The following is a 19,268-nucleotide window of genomic DNA, read 5'->3' as shown; positions in this document are numbered from 1 at the left end:
GTCATAATTTATTGAAAAGCATAAGTTTCTTTCTTGCAATTATTCTTTACTATTCATACTTCTAGTTATCTTGATCTGTGGCACTAACATTCATCTTGCAACACTGCTTATCTAGTAACTTGAAGCTCTTCATATTTGTGCAAGTGATATAATCTACTTTGAGCATTGTTCATTAGGCACTGGTCTATATTTGTTGATCTCGTTGTTGCCTCATTGTTCTTAATTGCTTCATCTTGTTAAGATATATTTTTCTCATTTAATAAAACACTTGCTAATTCATTATAATTCAAGTTGTCAAGAAAGGTACTGATCTTGCCCATTGATCTCCTAGGACTTGTTGCTTCAACAAGTTTCCCCCCTTTTATCTATCTTTAGGGACTACGCCCCTTAGATTGTCTAAGAGAGAGCTAGAATGGAGTGACTAGGGATCAGGGTGACAACCCCTACTCTGAGCGTTGCGCCTTAGGTGTACGCTTTGGGCGACAACAGGGATCCTGTCATTGATATATTCATTATAGTGATCCTAATTATACTAGGTCTCCTCCCATTGGTGAAAGTCTGTAAAGAGTAGGGAGCCTTAGCTGAGGTGACATTGGGCTATCGTTCCATTGTTGCCCCTTGACCTAATAGTTGCTCTATAGGATCCCCTCCTAGGACCCCTGCTAGTTTGAGGGGTAACATGCTAAATGTTCTTCCAGTTGCTCAAGTTTATCCAGAATGCGATGCTAGCCACGCCATATAGTCACCATCCGGTCATGCAACTGTCACTAATTATGCTAAATATGTCCAAGGATTCTCATGAACTCCCCATGGTCCTCTAGAGAAATCCAAGAATGTGAGTCCGCTGAGATACCTCCTGGCGGCTGAAAAGAGGACGACACAAAGGACCCCCACTGTCGCCTGGAACTTGAACGAATGGGAATCCTTCGCCCTCCCCAGCCCCCCGAATTGTGTCGACCACTGCGAGGAGGAGGCATGATAGGCGAGGTGCACACAAAAGAAACAAATGATTCCCACAACACCACTCCGAACCCTGCACCACCCCAAAGCCACAACACCACCCTGAAACCAAGAGAGCAAGGGACCGAAGACTATGCCACCAGGGTCGCGAGCACCCAACATTGCCAAATAACCCACCCATAGCCACCCAGGCTTGGATAGCCAACAAGGAGGCTCCGAGGTCCCAATCGCAAGCATCTCTACCACCCCAATGCCATAAAAGGTAAGCAAAGACTCCCTAAACTACCCCACTGCAAAATCCCAACTTCCACCAGCAGCCCAGTCCCAATGCACCAAATACGAGTAGCCAACAACAACGGGAACAGAAAAAAGGCCAAAGTAAACAAATCACCTCGAAGCACATTGATGCTAGGAAAAGGAAGAATCAAACACTAGATAAACTAGAGGGACAGGAACACCTAAATGCCAGAAGACTAAACACACAGACAGACAACTAGGGGCTTCCCACACCTCAAGGCCCCACCAAGTTAAGAGGAGTCCCGACAATTGAAAGGAAAGACCCACTAACCACTGTCGAATTCCCCAAAAAAACGCAAACATGAAAAGTCCACATGCCACCAGAGAGTCTGTCAAACTTAAACTTAACATTGATTTCCCATAAAACCAACTAGAAAACGCTTGGAGGTAGAAGAGCTTTGGAGATACCTGAAAGCGCACACCGAAGAAACTTAACCCATCAAAACAACCTTGAGAAGAGAGCCAAAGGCGTCGCCTCCTCCTAAATTCTCCACAGGCCAAGTTTGGAGAGTCTAATGTCCCAACCATCATATGAGGTTGACCCAGTTAACCCAATTATCCTCAAATTGCCACAACCCTTTGACTGCACACTAGCCCGACCTCCCTCTCCCCCTATGTAGAGCGTAAGGCTCCTCAACCAGAGAGACGAGTGCTAGAATTCACCTCTCATAATACCCATAACTAAGGCACCAACTTGACAGGGTGCAATGAATGCCACCCACAATATCCCTTTCAGCGCCCACGCTTCTGCATGGGCGCTTATCACCACGCTAACTAACTTGAAGATCATCCGTAACATTCTAATGGCGGCATAACACCTTGTTTAACTCCAGTTCTCGAGGCATGGACACCCCCATCGGGGAGTGGGTTGGTTCCTTTTATTTTATCTTTTCTTTTTTAATATTGTAAAAGGGATTTAATAAGATAATAAACAATTAGTAAGGGTTACGCATGTTAATCAATGTTGTCATTGATGTCAATATGGCATTGGCCGAGATGGCAGATATTCTTGATATGCCTTAATGAATATCATGAAACCCTAGAATGAGATGATAAGGTTGAAGACAATAGATGCCTGGTTCCATATGATGATGTCATAACTCTTGTTTGATAAGAATGTCATCAATCAATATGTCAAGTCACTAATGAAGAAGTCTTAAGAAGTGCCAAGTGCCAAGTATTTAGAAGCCCTTGATGACATATGGAGGACTACATTTGATGATGTCATATTCTTGATGAATGACCACAATTGGTGATGGCACTTGATGAGGTCTTGATAACATGGTTGGAGATCATTTGATGGCTGAAGATTATTTTGGAGTTCTCCTAATGATGTTGCACTATGACTGCACTAGTATATGATGACAGTGTTCATGCGTCATGCGACATGGATGTTGAACTCCTACATAATGACTCTATGAACCTATGATGACATTGATAACAATGAAGAAGCCAAAGAATGAAGAAGCCACACTGTCCCAAACATTCCTCATGCTATCCCAAACTTTTTATGCATAAAATTTAAGGACAATCACAAAGAAAAATTATTTTGGACACCTTGGAGGAATCCTTTCAAAATGGATCCTAGACCATCTTAAAGAGGATTTTTTCCTCTTTCTAATGAGCCTTCATTTGCCCTGAAACTCCCAATAGTTTGTGAGATCTTGAATTTTTAAGTGAAGGAAATTATTCCTAGCAGTGAGTCGACCTACACTCAGTCATACAAGTCGGCCTCACTTCAAATAGACGTGTCCCTTCAGTTATAAACGAAATATCTATAAATAGACGTCTAAACACTTCATTTTGATAAGAAATTCGGGCAAGAATTCAGAGATACGAAGTATGGAAGAAGACAGAAGGCTGAGGAGAACGAGGAGACTATTGTTTAGGATGAAAAAAAATAACTCTGTTTGGGCATAAAATTCTGCCGTAGTTGAAGCTTCCGTAGTTGCCGTGGTCGAAGCTGCCATAGTCACCATGGTCGAAACTGCCGTAGTTGCCATGGTCGAAGCTGCCGTAGTTGCTGTGGTCGAAGCAGCTGTAGTTGCCGTGGTCGAAGCTGCCGTGGTTGAAGCTGCTGTAGTTGATGTGGTCGAAGCTGCCGTAATCGAAATTGCCATAGTTGCCATGGTCGAAGCTGCCGTAGTTGTCGTGGTTGAAACTATTGTGGTCGAAGTTGTCATAGTTGTCATGGTCGAAGTGTTGATTTATTGGGATTGGACAAATAGAGCTTGTTGAAGTCTTCTCTTGAGAACATAATAGGGCAGAGTTGGAGAACTTTGTGAAGCAACATATTGAAGATTTGTGGAGATCATTGAAGACCATGATGCATTGAAGCCATTATGAGGTGACCTTGAAGAATTTTTGTTTGGGTAACATGAAGAGCAGTGGTGACACCTTCATGTGAAGAACAAGGTTGTCATTGATGATGTGACGTGGAGACTAAGTGAAGGCGTAGCTGAAGATTGATAGGGCTTGTTGAAGAAAACATTGGGAGCCGTGAAGTATAACCAAACATACCTTGACAAAGTGAAGCTATAGGGTTGGAGCCCTTGGGGTTGGTGCCTTGGAAAGTCCAAGTTGGTGCTTGGAAAATATAGGATTGGTGTCCTTGGAGTTGGTGCTCCTAAACTCAAGGTTGGTGCCTTGGATAAGATAGGGTTGGAGCCCTAGAGGATCGAAGTCCTCAAGAAACCAGGTCGGAGCCTGAACCAGATATAGGGTTGGAGCCCTTGAGGTTGGTGCCTCAAAATTGACAAGGTTGGAGCCTTGGAAGTCCAAGTCGGTGCTTGGCAAATACAGGTTGGAGCCTGGGAGATTGAAGATCGGTGTCTTCACCTAGGGTTGGAGCCCTACATATATTGTACTTGATTTATTGAAGAAATTAATAAAAGCATTTATTCTTATTGTTCATTTTGTGTTCTAAATATAAGTGATCTAACTGGTAAAAGTAACAATTGAAAAGAAATACTGATTCAGCCCCCTCTCAGTATTTCCAACAACGCAAATGTTGGAGGTGTTGAATTTTGTAGCTATGGTTGGTCTTCATAATTAATCTATTGATGTATTTGAAATAATAAATAAGACATGTTCTTCATGACCTTGTCAAAAGGGATAATAGATGACATGTTCTTCATGTCGTTTTTTTAAAAGAGAAAATTTGAATTTTCGGAAATAAATTTTTGGCTCCAAAATAGCCAAGTCAGCCCTCCTCCTAGTCAAGTCAGCCTAGACAAGATAGCACCCATTCGGCCAGCAAGAAGGATATTTATAAGGCACTTGACCTCTTCCTAAACACAATGATTTGGATCTTTCTGTTCAAGGAACTCGGATTGCTCTGAGCAAAGAAGTTGATCTGAAGTAGAAAAGAAGTCGATTTGAGACAGAGAAGAAGTCACCTCTAAGGCAGCGTTCTGTCTATCTCAAGGACAAATTTGAGGACGGATTTCTGAGATGATGAAGCCCAAATCTCAGAGGCATGTTAAGGATCGAATTTCAGAGGCATGTTTCAGGACTGAATTTCAGAGGCATGTTGCAGGACCGAATTTCTGAGGAAAGTATAGGACCAAATTTCTGAATGGGCAAACTTATGACTTGACTAGAAAGGAGTTGGACCAGGTTTGACCAAGTCGTCTTTATTGTTCAGTTTGACCTTATGGTTGACTAGATGATCTAGATGTGTCTCTTGTTGAACTGAAGAATTTCTCCAAGGAAAAGGTTGTTGGGTTTTTTTCTCATGTGGGTTTTCCCAGGGTAAATGTTTGTGTTCTTGATTTGGCTCTCTTTATGATTCTAATGTCTATTGTTGAAGATTGGGTTTTTTTCTCTCATGTGGGTTTTCCTAGGGTAAATGTTTGTGTTCTTGATTTCGCTGTCTCTTTATGATTCTAATGTCTATTGTTGAAGATCTTCTGTGTAATTACTTTATGATGAAGTTGAATGAATGAGTGATTAAATTAAGAAATCATAAGAAGTAATTATCGGTTTAGAAGACCTATGAAAAATCAACAAGAGGGACGACCCATCGAGGGCTACATAGTCACATGGGGGGAGTAGATAAGGCACTAGTTTTCTCTATTTCTTTTGTTGCAAGTAGGAGTGATTGGAACAGGTAGCTTTTCTCTTTCCGCATTGTCGACTTGAGGATTGGAGGTGCTTTGCTAGAGGTTGCTCCTAGTTGGATTCTGAAAGTTGTGGAAGATCTTAGACATAGGTGGGGATGACATAGTCTTTCGACCCCAAATTCATGTCACTATCCAATTGCGTGAGCGACTTAAAGGTGAATGTAATTTACAACCCGACATTTGAGAGGTAAAATTGTGGCCAAGGTAAGCCATTCTCAACAACCACTCGATATTTTAGAAATCCAAAATTATTTTTATTTTCTGTTTTAATTAAACATTTGCTAGTTTGTAGTATGTACTCTTCAAGTTTTATCTTAAGATTAGCTAGTAATCCTTGGGTATTTTAAGCATAACTTTAATATCTACCCAAGGGATCAATATGCCTATGATATGAACATTCAAAAACACATTTCTTCATGGGTATATTGAGATGTTTTTGCAAATCTGTAGTAAGTTACAACCATATACTTTCAGATTTTGTAGAAGACCAAGGTACAAGGGTTTCTCCGAGTAATTTATCATCGTAAGAACCCTTGTAATAAGTTCCATATTTGTATTTCAAGTTAATATCTTTATTTTGGTACTGTTTTAAGCATATTCCACTGATAAAAAGTCATATCTATAGGCTGGAATAATTTTTTGGGTTATTACACAGTGGGATTTGATCCCAAAACCTCTGCAACAGAGTTTCCAGCGTGCTGGGAACTCATTTCCATTGTAGATTTGAAACTTAGGAAGGGCATAAAGTGACCATTGTTGTCATAGCTTCCCCACCCCTAGATTATCAATCTAGAGTGCCTAGGCACTATTGGGTGGCTCTGTAAAGGGGGATTTGTGGCTGTTTTCATTTTTTTGTTCTGCATATTTTCTGCAGTCACACAGGACAACAGACAAATTACCATAACCACCCCTCTTACCAAAGGTTTATACGAAGGAACATTCATAGATTTGGTATTTATATTAATTTTCACTCGTTTGAGTTATTTACATGTTGAATATCTTGAATTTTGAGTGACTTATACATCTGCTCTGCATTTACTTCCTGTGTAATTCACATTTTTAGATAGTAAGACAGCAAACGATTAACTCCTCTCTCCACCAAGACCCCATTCAAGGCACCGGTCTTCTAATTTTGGTTTGAAGCACTTGTTCAAGGGAATCCTCTCATAGCCATTCTAGAGGGCTTAAAGAGTGGGGACTCGTGCGGAGGTGACACTGGGTGCTTGTCTTGTGTGTGCCATCTTATTAGGTTGCAAGGTCCTTGGCAACCCTGCTAGTTTGGGTGGTAATAGGTCCTTTGTTGAAATCGATGGCAAACATTAGAAGGGTTTCCGCAATGATTTCTCATGTAGATCTTTATATATTCTTATAATCCCTGGTGCTAATGCATATCCAAATTGTAAAATCCTGAAAAGTGACAGCTTCCCACTTGATTCACTCCTGTACTCATGTTTCTGTTATCTATTAATTTCAAAAACATAGAAGGAGCTGGAAGTTTCACATTGAAGTACAGGGTCATAGCGAATGTTGTGGCATATTTGTTGTGCCTATTGCTTAGCATGAAATCAATAAGATAATCATGAGAAAGAAGTATATCTCATGATTGATTTGCATTGAGTAATACAGTTTATTTTATACCTTGAGTAGTTCATAAGTGAGTTAAACTCGTTAAATTTGTGAATTTATTCCTTGCATTTTTTTCTGAAAATGTAATGCTGTTTGTGTAGGTTGTAGTTCTTTGAGAATGTATTTCTGCTAAGGATAGGTAATATGGGAGCATGGGATTTCTTGTGGATGCTTTCAAAGAAATCTCTTTCTGGAGCATTAATTGGACTTACAATATCAGACCGATATGCAAGCATTGTTGCAGTTCAGGGACGTTCCATGCAACCTACATTGAATCCAGGCTCTAAAAATCGATTTGGGTCATTGGAAGGAGACTTTGTTTTGCTGGAGAAGTTTTGTTTACAGAACTATAAATTCTCCCATGGGGATGTAATAGTATTCAGGTAGTATTTTTGAAAGTCAGCAAAGACGTTGATTGTTTCGTCTTTATACTTCTGAATATTGTGCTTTCTATTCCGTTGTTGTCAAATGGGATTTAATGAATTTTTTTGGCAGATCTCCATATGAGCGCAATGAGTGGCATGTAAAGAGGTTGATAGCCTTGCCCGGAGATTGGATAAGCGTTCCTGGAACATATGAGATAGTAAAAATACCTGAAGGTCACTGCTGGGTTGAAGGAGACAATGCAGTTTCCAGCTTGGACTCCAGATCATTTGGGCCAGTAAGTGGAATGATAATATTCTGTTTGGCCAAGTCTTAATGAAACATGTTGCTTTTTTCATAGGTCCCGCAACTGATTCGTTAATGCATATTTTATCAGATTTTTAATTGATTGTGATCTAAAATGGCCGCTTTTGCAGGTTCCATTGGGTTTAGTGCAGGGCAGAGTTACTCATGTTATCTGGCCTCCTGAAAGAGTTGGTGCAATAGAGAAACGATATCCCAAGGAACGTGTCTCATCCTATTGACATAATGGCCTGGCAAGACCAAGATAATTTTCAGTTTTAATTTTCAACCCTTTATATAGTCATAAGCTTGACACAAATGCCTTATTATGGCATGAGAGAACAATAAAGATTGTGGATATTGATGATTGATTCATTTATATGCAATAAAAACACTTTTTTTCCAAGTATTTAATGCCATTTATCTTGTTTTCGTACACCCAGATGTCTGTTTTTGGAGCTCCATCATTCAATGTCTTTTATAAAACGAGTTTCTTGTGTTCAATTTATGGGAACAAAACAAGTGCATCTTCTTTGGACATCTTTGAGATTTAATGTCTCTTAGAAGACGGGACATAATAATTGGTCTTGCTTTTATCAGTGCTCAAAATTATCTCCGTTCTTCCTCGATATTAGTAACATAATGGAAAAAAAGTATATAGTATGTGTACCGAGGGTTGTTACCTTGAGCTAAGGATGTCTCTTAGGATGTCTGGGACAGACTCTACTGTGTGCTGTGAGTTGAAGGATGTTTCGAAGGTGAAAGCAAGCTGTAGCCCTTAAAAACACTTTGACTCTCAAATCCTAAAGTGTATTTTACCATTTCATGGATATTAGACCTCTATTTTCTTTCTTATGTTATGATTGAAAATTTCATCTGGTCACGGAGATCTGTTACATATGACCTATTTTTCACCTTTGGATATTGGACATTTTTTGCAACTGTGAGAGTGCTTGTTTTGCATGCTGTCACTTGTGAGAGTTGAATTTGATGAGCAATAGGCTGTTTTTACAACTATAGCCATTTGTTTTTTTCTGTGGATAGCATGTCAACAGTGTGTAGGCACTTGTTCTACATGTAGGCAACGTATCAACACTTGTAAGAGTTAGTTTGGCAAACAATAGGCTATTTTCATGACTACTGAGTTTTTACTTTTGCAGCACAAATTTTTGTTCCATCGAGATGTCATTTGGCTATCGTAATAGCTCCTAAAAAGGATCTCAAAAGCCCATACGGGATTATTGCATGATCCCTTGATAAAAAAAGGGAAGAGGTACAAGTATCTGTTCAATTGCCCATCGCAGAGGGAAGCTATTCAAGAGTTGGGGTGGATTTGTTAGGGCTTCACTGGATCTGGGTCCTCTGGATACAATTTATGCATATTGTAACATGCTCTTCCTTCATTATTTGCCACATTTTGTGTGATAAATATGGGCCTAAGTTTACAAACCCCTAGAATATCTGAGATTCCATACTTGCCTAAGGATAATGCAAAAGCACATTTTGGCAAAATCTTGAACGAATTCAATTTGAAGTGAGTGATCAGTTTAGACTCTTAGAGCTGCTCGAGTGTCATGGATAGATTGTTTGCTGTTCAGAGTAGACCCTTGTTGAGAATCATCCTTATCCTTTTGGGTTATATTTTATTGGTTCTATAGATGGCTCATTGAAGACGAATGTTATCTGAGTTAAAGGTTCTCTTGTGAGGTGATAAAAGAGGTTAACAGCTTTAATGTTGCGCAGCTCATTATAGATTCAACCTCCATATCGTTGCAGGTTTGCCTGTTCAAATACAAGCTTATATATATATATATATATATATATATATAGGCTGCTTTATTCTCTTTCTGCTATAAATTTGATCGGTTCATAGATTATATGGCCCGTGGTCAGAGAATTCTGATGTTTAGATTATATGGCCCGTGGTCAGAGAATTCTGATGTTTAGATTATATGGCCCGTGGTCAGAGAATTCTGATGTTTATATTCAAGTACTGTAAGGCGTGGGTTATATCCCTAATGTATGGAAAGGTTACACTTAAACTAGTTGATGCATTCCTTGCAATTTTTCGTATTCTACTTTGTAAATTAGGCTAAATGAAGCTGTAAGTACTGTGGTCATTTTGCAACTTGCGGTTAACTAGAACTAATCAAATTTGGAGACTGCCATAGATGTGAAGACATGATATAGTATAATAGGATTTTAGTTTGAGGTGAAAGTTATTTGTTGATCCCATGATAAGTGTTATTTAGTTTGCAGACACATGCTGTTTGGAAAAGGTTTATGAGACCATTTATTCCAATGCTAGCAAATAAAATGCTTGTAGAGGAATGCCCAATATTAATTTTAAGAAATGGAGCTGAGGATTCACTTTTAAGTTGAATCACTGACAGAACATATTATGGCATGGAAAGGAAAAACGAGAGCGCACCTTTCAAGGATAAAGGTGGTACTTGGCTTCAAGCTGTCTATGAATAGCTGCCTATGAATGTGTTTGGACGACGAGAGCCAGTAATGGAAATTTATTCAAGTTTCTTTCCTTTGAGGATGATGTGTGTTTGGGTTAATGGATGCAAAAGTAGAGCTGATTATGAGGGTGCCTATAGATTGGCAAATACTGATGTGAAGATTTATAATAGCTTGCTAAGTTGCTACACATCTGCTTTCTCAGTTTATGAGTATGGAGTTGGAGCACATATATTTTTTAAACTTAATAGCTTGCTAAGTTGCTACACATCTGCTTTCTCAGTTTATGAGTATGGAGTTGGAGCACATATATTTTTTAAACTTACTTTTTATATTCAATCAAATATACATTTCTCAGTTTAAGAGTATGGAGTTGGAACACATATTTTTTAAGCTTGCTTTTTATATTCAATCAAATATACATTGAAATACCAAGTACACCATCACCTCAAGATCAAAATAAGGATAAATTAAGATTTTATTAGAAAGATTCTAAATATGCAATTTCTACCAACATCGATCTATGATGATTAATCAATAAGATCCATAAACATTATAATATTAGAAAAAATAAGGAACTCAAAGGGTTAGCTAAAATTGAACATTACAATATATTGATGCACTTTTTTCTACCATTGTGGGAGAGGGATATAGATCATCATCATTGGAATTAAAAGATTCATCTCATTTTTTTTTGTACTGCCATGAAAATTTAGAGTTTCCATTCATAATTAATATGGTCAAAATGACCACTCTCATGAGAAATTTCCCACCAAAGGAATGCCACTTTGCAATCCATTGGCATGCATTAGAGATCATGATGATGCTTACATGGCCAACTTTGTTCCCTATTCTTTTTCGATGACTTCATTTATTCTCTTATCTTCAATGTTGGCCATATATATAATGAAGATAAATGTATTATAAAGATATGATTACCACTAATAGCATTATGCTATTACCACTAATAGCATTATGCTTTTACCACTAATAGCATTATGCTTATCTTTAAAGGCAAGGTTGCCTACCTACATTTCTCATTGTGGAGATGCCCCTTGAGTTTATTTATACTTGGGGCTCATGTTCATTTTATATTCATCATATCTCATCAATTATTCAAGACATATTATTATATTTATTTGTCAATAATGTATAAGCGCCTTTATAACATTGTACCAAGGCCCTTCATTGGGCTAAATCCATAGAACCCTTGGGAATAGTAAAGATGCTTATTAATGTAGAATTACATAATTATTTGGAGTAATTCAAGCAATATCGAGATGAGATGATGCAAATCTAGCGTGAAATAAAACAAAACTTGGATGACAACAATGAAAGAATGAAATAATTAAATATGACTCCAATGATATTCACGACAATTTTATATCAATTCTCAAGGCACTCCAACTACCTAATATATTTCAATTGCCCAAACGTTTACAATATCATTTAATGGTGTTGGTATGTTGGTTATTTATGTGGAGATGCCCACAATGAGAAGAAAGTGATGAAGTTGCTTTGGCTATTGAACTGGGTGTGTCTGTTGAAGTTCATTGGATGAGTGATATTCTCTCACCAAATCGTTGGAAGGACAAGTGTGATAAGCTCAGAAAGATGCATCAGATGGATGCACTATAGACTAGGGCTTAACAAGAATGGCATTATGCCACTCATATCCAAACATTCATTAAGGTAAACTATAGAAGTTGGACCTAGTTACCAAATCCTATTCGCATTTTAGTACCAATGAGGAAAATGACTATGTGTGTTGTCACAATAATAACCATGCGAACATTAAGGTTGATTGGCATGAGAAAAATAAAACTGAAATGGCAATGCTCCCACCCTTCAACATCAACCCAAGGGATAAATCAAATGAGATTGTTTCCAAAGGCAAGTTAATTGGTGATGACAACCATTGCATATGCCATGAGAAACTAAACATTTATAATATTGAAGGCACCATAGTTGATAGCTTGATTTGATGGGCAAATGTAGTTACCGACAATGGAATAAATGGACCTATTTAGTTGAAACACATATAAAGGATGGAAAAGATCATATGTTTCAACAACTTCTTACTGTGGACCTTCTCATACAATAAACTTCTCACCCCTCTCTCTTGATACATAAATTTATGGTGTTTAAAAGGTTGAGTAGACTACTACGATGATTAACAATTGTCTAGAAATTGTTGAAAATATAAGGGTGGATGCTTCTAAAACCTTGATTCCATAACATATAGTAGAGTTTTATGAACTTAATGATTTGGATTGCATAATGGTGTTGGTATGTTGGTTATTTATGTGGAGATGACCACAATGAGAAGAAAGTGATGAAGTTTCTTTGGCTATTGAACTGAGTGTGTTTGTTGAAGTTCATTGGATGAGTGATCTTCTCTCACCAAATCGTTGGAAGGACAAGTGTGATAAGATCAGAAAGATGCATCAGATGGATGCACTATAGATTAGGGCTTAACAAGAATGGCAATATGTCACTCATATCCCAACATTCATAGATCATCATCATTGGAATTAAAATATTCACCTCATTTTTTTTTGTAATGCCATGATAATTTAGAGTTTCCGTTCATAATTAATATGGTCAATATGACCACTCTCCATTAGAAATTTCCCACCAAAGGAATGCCACCTTGCAATCCATTGGCATGCATTAGAGATCATCATGACGCTTACATGGCCAACTTTGTTCCCTATTCTTTTTCCATGACTTCATTTATTCTCTTATCTTCAATGTTGGCCATATATATAATGAAGATAAATGTATTATAAAGATACGATTACCACTAAGAGCATTATGCTATTACCACTAATAGCATAATGCTTATATTTAAAGGCAAGGTTCCCTACCTACATTTCTCATTGTGGAGATGCCCCTTGAGTTTATTTATACTTGGGGCTCATGTTCATTTTATATTCATCATATCTCATCAATTATTCAAAACATATTATTATATTTATTTGTCAATAATGTATAAGACCCTTTATGTTTATAACATTCGTACCAAGGCCCTTGATTGGGCTAAATCCATAGAACCCTTGGGAATAGTAAAGATGCTTATTAATGCAGAATTACATAATTGTTTGGACTAATTGAAGTAGTATCGAGATGCGATGATGCAAATCTTGGGTGAAATAAAACAAAACTTGGATGACATCAATGAAAGAATGAAATAATTAAATAAAACTCCATATTCACGGCAATTTTATATCAATTCTCAAGGTACTCCAACTACCTAATATATTTCAATTGCCCAAACGTTTACAATATCATTTAATGGTGTTGGTATATTGGTTATTTACGTGGAGATGACCACAATGAGAAGAAAGTGATGAAGTTGCTTTGGCTATTGAACCGGGTGTGTCTCTTGAAGTTCATTGGATGAGTGTTCACTCACCAAATCGTTGGAAGGACAAGTGTGATAAGCTCAGAAAGATGCATCAGATGGATGAACTATAGGCTAGGGCTTAACAAGAATGGCAATATGCCACTCATATCCCAACATTCATAGATCATCATCATTGGAATTAAAAGATTCACCTCATTTTTTTTTTGTAATGCCATGATAATTTAGAGTTTCCATTCATAATTAATATGGTCAATATGACCACTCTCCATTAGAAATTTCCCACCAAAGGAATGCCACCTTGCAATCCATTGGCATGCATTAGAGATCATCATGATGCTTACATGGCCAACTTTGTTCCCTATTCTTTTTCCATGACTTCATTTATTCTCTTATCTTCAATGTTGGCCATATATATAATGAAGATAAATGTATTATAAAGATACGCTTACCACTAATAGCATTATGCTATTACCACTAATAGCATTATGCTTATATTTAAAGGCAAGGTTGCCTACCTACATTTCTCATTATGGAAATGCCCCTTGAGAGTTTAATTATACTTGGGGCTCATGTTCATTTTATGTTCATCATATCTCATCAATTCTTCAAAACACATTATTATATTTATTTGTCAATAATTTAGAAGCGCCTTTATGTTTATAACATTGGTACCAACGCTAGCCCCAAGGGTTAGCTCAGTTGGTCAAAAACCATGCCTCGCCATCGGGAAGTCACATGGTCGAATCCACTCGAAGCTCTTGGGGTCAGGTCTTGCAGTAGGCCGAGGGGCGATTTAGCCCAGCTATCGCCCAGATTTTTCTGTGGACGTAGCGATCACTCACTGACCAGGGTGCTTGTGAACCACATGCAAAAAAAAAAAAAACATTGCTACCAAGGCCCTTGATTGGGCTAAATCCATAGAACCCTTGGGAATAATAATGATGCTTATTAATGCAAAATTACATAATTGTTTGGACTAATTGAAGTAGTATCGAGATGAGATGATGCAAATCTAGGGTGAAATAAAACAAAACTTGGATGACAACAATGAAAGAATGAAACAATTAAATAAGACTCCAATGACATTCATGGCAATTTTATATCAATTCTCAGGGCACCCCAACTACGTAATATATTTCAATTGCCCAAACGTTCACAATATCATTTAATGGTGTTGATATGTTGGTTATTTATGTGGAGATGACCACCATGAGAAGAAAGTGATGAAGTTGCTTTGGTTATTGAACCGGGGTGTGTCTGTTGAAGTTCATTGGATGAGTGATATTCTCTCACCAAATCGTTGGAAGGACAAGTGTGATAAGCTCAGAAAGATGCATCAGATGGATGCACTATAGACTAGGGCTTAACAATAATGGCATTATGCCACTCATATCCAAACATTCATTAAGGTAAACTATAGAAGTTGGACCTAGTTACCAAATCCTATTCGCATTTTAGTACCAATGAGGAAAATGACTATGTGTGTTGTCACAATAATGACCATGAGAACATTGAGGTTGATTGGCATGAGAAAAATAAAACTGAAATGGCAATGCTCCCACCCTTCAACATCAACCCAAGGGATAAATCATATGAAATTGTTTCCAAAGGCAAGTTAATTGGTGATGACAACCATTGCATATGCCATGAGAAAATAAACATTTATAATATTGAAGGCACCATAGTTGATAGCTTGATTTGATGGGCAAATGTAGTTACCAACAATGGAATAAATGGACCTATTCAGTTGAAACACATATAAAGGATGGAAAAGATCATATGTTTCAACAACTTCTTACTTTGGACCTTCTCATACAATAAACTTCTCACCCCTCTCTCTTGATACATAAATTTATGGTGTTTAAAAGGTTGAGAAGATTACTACGATGATTAACAATTGTCTAGAAATTGTTGAAAATATAAGGGTGGATGCTTCTAAAACCTTGATTCCATAACATATAATAGAGTTTTATGAACTTAATGATTTGGATTGCATATATCATTGGCTATCCATAGAGTGTTGATGAGTTTGCATAATCTATTGACCTTCCATAAAGACACGTCCAAGATCAAATGACTTGTCCAAAAACTGGTAAAATTTTTTAGTCATTACCTTGCACTCACTTCAATTGATTTTTAAGCAAGGGGTAATTGTTTTAATCTTGTTTAGGAGGGAGAATTAAAATAAATTGCGATTTGAACCATGGAATGTTTGGCCTGTAGTCCTATGACTTTGACTGAGTTGCAAGAATCTTGATACCCAATTAAGGATGTGAATCACAAATTCTAGGGAAGACTGTACTCGTTAGAGGGATTCAGTCTATATATTGTGGCACATGGTTAAAGCCTATATATGTAGGCACAAAGAAATAAGGTTTGAGGAAAATCCAATCAAAATAGTAAGCTCTTACAGATAGAATCCATCATGAGTAAGAGATCTCATAATATGTTACTTGTCCACAACTCCCCAATTGATGGAGTCATTTGGTAATCTCTCTAGTTATTGAGTTTCTTAACTCTGTTTTGGTTTTGGAAAATATTCTTGGAGACTCATTAACATTTAATGAATCATTAAGTATCTCTTTGACATATAACAAATCATCAAAGTATTTCTTATTATGCTTGGAGGAAGACCCATCTTGAAGGGAAGGAAATCTAATGAATATTAATCCAGTTAGTAAATGTAATGCAATATATATAATAAACGTTCGTCTAATAATGATAACATCATGATAATAATTTCCCAAAGGGGTTGGATTCAATGGTGGAAATAAAGGATTTTTCACCATTGTGTAAGGTTCAGTTCCCATGAGGGCCTAGCCCTGAAGCAATGGGTGCACCTTGAGGTAGTGGTTGAACATGTGGTTGCACACAAATATTCTATATTAAAAATGGTCTCATGACCTTTGTACACATAAGTGGATCAAAGCCCACCCCATGTCCTTTGAAAAAGTCAATTGGATGTAGTTCGGGTGGTTGGGAGAAGTGTTATTATCCTCCTCACCCGGGTTCAATTGCCAAATGTGACATGTTGAGCTCATAATGAGTATATATTTGAGCCTTATTGTCTGATAATCCCTTGACAACTGAAACATTTATATTCCTCATACGTAATATAACGATATTTCTTCAAGAGAGAAAAAAAATAAAAAAAATAATGCTAATAATTAAAGATGAGTTTTCATACCTAATTAAAAAGCATGCTCCTTTTCTTGAAGCATCTTAAAAGAGGGATGATCTAATGAATTTAAATGTTTAATAAATGTAATGCAATATATAAAATAAAAATACTAACAATACTAACAACAATATGCTAATAAATAAAGATGAAGCTTCATGCCTAATTAAAACACATGCTTCTTTGTGGAGATAACACTTATAGTGCATATATCCTATAGGAGTGCCTTGTCCAATTTCTTGGACTTTATATGAGTCTTTATAATATACACATGGATTTTCCTAAGGAACAATTAAATCAATAGTAATTGTCTTGTAAAGCTACTTCATAAAGGTCTTTAAGGTACATGAGAAGAAATGGAGAAGGAACGTCAAGTGTTTCATCTAGTTGTACAGTTCCTTCCACCACTTGCTATGAATCCCTTTTGTGACTAGAAGAATTGGAAATTGGGTTGGTTTCGTACTCGCATGACATGGTGTTGATTCTCATTGCTGCCACTATAACCCCTAGGTGTCTACGTATGCCCCTTCCACAGACACGAGTAAGTAGGGCGGATTTGAACCTCAAATCTCTTGGTACATAAGACTTCATTTTCATGGTGCTTTCCAATAGAGCTACCCGTTGGGGGCTCTATGCATCATTTGGTATATTCCATTTGCAATCTCGTTCAATTATTGATAATTATGTGTGAAATAAATGCTTTGAAAAAGATTAGATAATTTTTTAGATGATCTATTAGAGATTTGTGAGTCACATTCTAAATTTGGCTAGCACTTCTTATCCGTTTTATTACAAGTACATAATTTCCAAATACTTGCATTCTTTTAATCCCTTTCTCATTTGCAAACTTAAATAAATATTAAAGTTGAGAATTCTGTTGAATTATTGTTTCTTGTATCCAGACCTACTTTCAATTTAATAAAATGCTCATATGTAAGGAATAATATTCCTCTAGTGCTATAAAAATTATGAGCATCTTGTTTGATCCCATCAAAGAAGCCCCATGGATATCTTTTGTCTACCAACAAATAGCCAATTTTCCTTGTCCCTCTATCTTTTGGCACCTCCTTACAACCTTGAAATATACCATAGAAGTATGAGTACACTTGAAAGGTTGGTGTCTAGATGCCATTAAATAAGTTATCATTATGAGAAATCCATATTCCCCATAATATTTAACAAGGAAGTTCTTTGAAGGTTTTTAACACCTTTCTAAACCATTTTCCTAAACATTGCTCAATGTATGTACCATTCCAAACATTGGAGATACCAATAAGCTTCTCAACATCCTTCCAAATTTGACCAATTCAAGGGCAATGAGTCATTAAGTGACCAATATTTGTTTCAACTTCTCCCCAAAAATAACATAGACTCGGGCCACTCTTACCCCCTTTTTGAATCATAATGCATGTCAATAAGTGGCAACCATAAGAATGCCTTGGCTTTTGTGGGGAATTTTATATTCTAGATTTTTGTCCAACACTATGCCTCTACTTGTTCATCACTTGAATTCAATACTTTTTATCAAATCCTAGAGAAGACATCCTTGAACCCTTGTCTTATACCTATGCTAATGAGTTAGCCTCGTCCTTGATTCTTATGTGACCCTTTCTTAACCCAACTATCAACATATTCACCTATCTTTTCTTCCCTTTCTAACTCTAGTGACTTTGCTAATCTCGATTATTTTGACTAGATAGAAGTTGTGAAAAATATCTTTGCTTGATTTAACTAATGCAAACCTTGACCTTGTAAGTTTTCTATCTTCTATAGAGGTAATAAGACTGCATTTCTACACCCCAAAATTGAATTAGCTCACAATATAAACTAGGTCCCATTACCAATTTTCCACGATGAATTATTTCCAATAATACAAAATTCCAAAGTTAAATTCCTCAATTGATTGGACATGTTTTTTGTGTTCTTCCTAGGATTCCTAATCTAGTGTGTGAAATATCTAGGGTGATATACATATGATCAATAACTCTCCTCCAAACATAGGTCTTTGGTCAACAAATTCTACAAAACTTTTAGAGTGAATGATTCACCAAATAGTTGCATGTTCTTTAAACCCCACCTTCCCATATCCTTTGGTTAGCAATATATAAACATGCAGAGATATGAACCATTCATGTATCCTTCTCACATCCCCTTAATAAATTGAAACATAGTTTCCTAAATCATTGCAATACTCCCTTTGGAATGAAGGAAAGAGAATGCTAATACACATGGATTACTTCCAAAATAGAATTAACCAAAGTTAATGTTCCACCCCTTGAGAACCATCTGCTACACCAATGAAATATTTTACCCTCAATCCTTTCAATTATCCAACCTCAACCATTATTACCATAACTATGAAGCTTAAGAATATGTTATAAATTAAGTAACAGAGATGGAACACATAAAATATTGCGGAAACACAAACACATAAAAGCATAAAAAAAGAGAGACACAAATGTACGTGGTTCACCCAATTTGGGCTATGTCCACGGAGAAACAACTAATCCTTATTTTTATATTATCCAACAAATAGAAGAGATACAACCCAGAGCACATTCATTGTAGCTTCCTCTTCGCT

At 36.9% G+C, this 19,268-nt stretch overlaps 1 protein-coding gene across 1 annotated transcript in view; it reads left to right on the top strand.

Annotated features, from left to right (window-relative positions):
- Positions 1-8,082, top strand: part of LOC149221808 (Peptidase S24/S26A/S26B/S26C family protein) — a 73,497-nt gene extending 65,415 nt beyond the window's left edge. Inside the window, exons 2-4 of the mRNA XM_089385248.1 lie at positions 7,109-7,390; positions 7,503-7,668; positions 7,808-8,082. Coding sequence (XP_089241374.1) covers positions 7,152-7,390; positions 7,503-7,668; positions 7,808-7,915 — 513 coding nt within the window. The 5' untranslated portion in view covers positions 7,109-7,151 and the 3' untranslated portion in view covers positions 7,916-8,082. The remainder of the gene's footprint in view (positions 1-7,108; positions 7,391-7,502; positions 7,669-7,807) is intronic.
- The last annotated feature ends 11,186 nt before the right edge of the window (positions 8,083-19,268 follow it).

Source organism: Pinus tabuliformis, chromosome Q (genome assembly GCF_031772625.1).
Source record: "Pinus tabuliformis cultivar Carrire ecotype Pingquan chromosome Q, CPIR1, whole genome shotgun sequence".
Classification (NCBI taxonomy): Eukaryota; Viridiplantae; Streptophyta; class Pinopsida; order Pinales; family Pinaceae; genus Pinus; species Pinus tabuliformis.
Note: the sequence above shows the minus strand (reverse complement) of the source record. Positions and strands in the feature narration are given on the sequence as shown.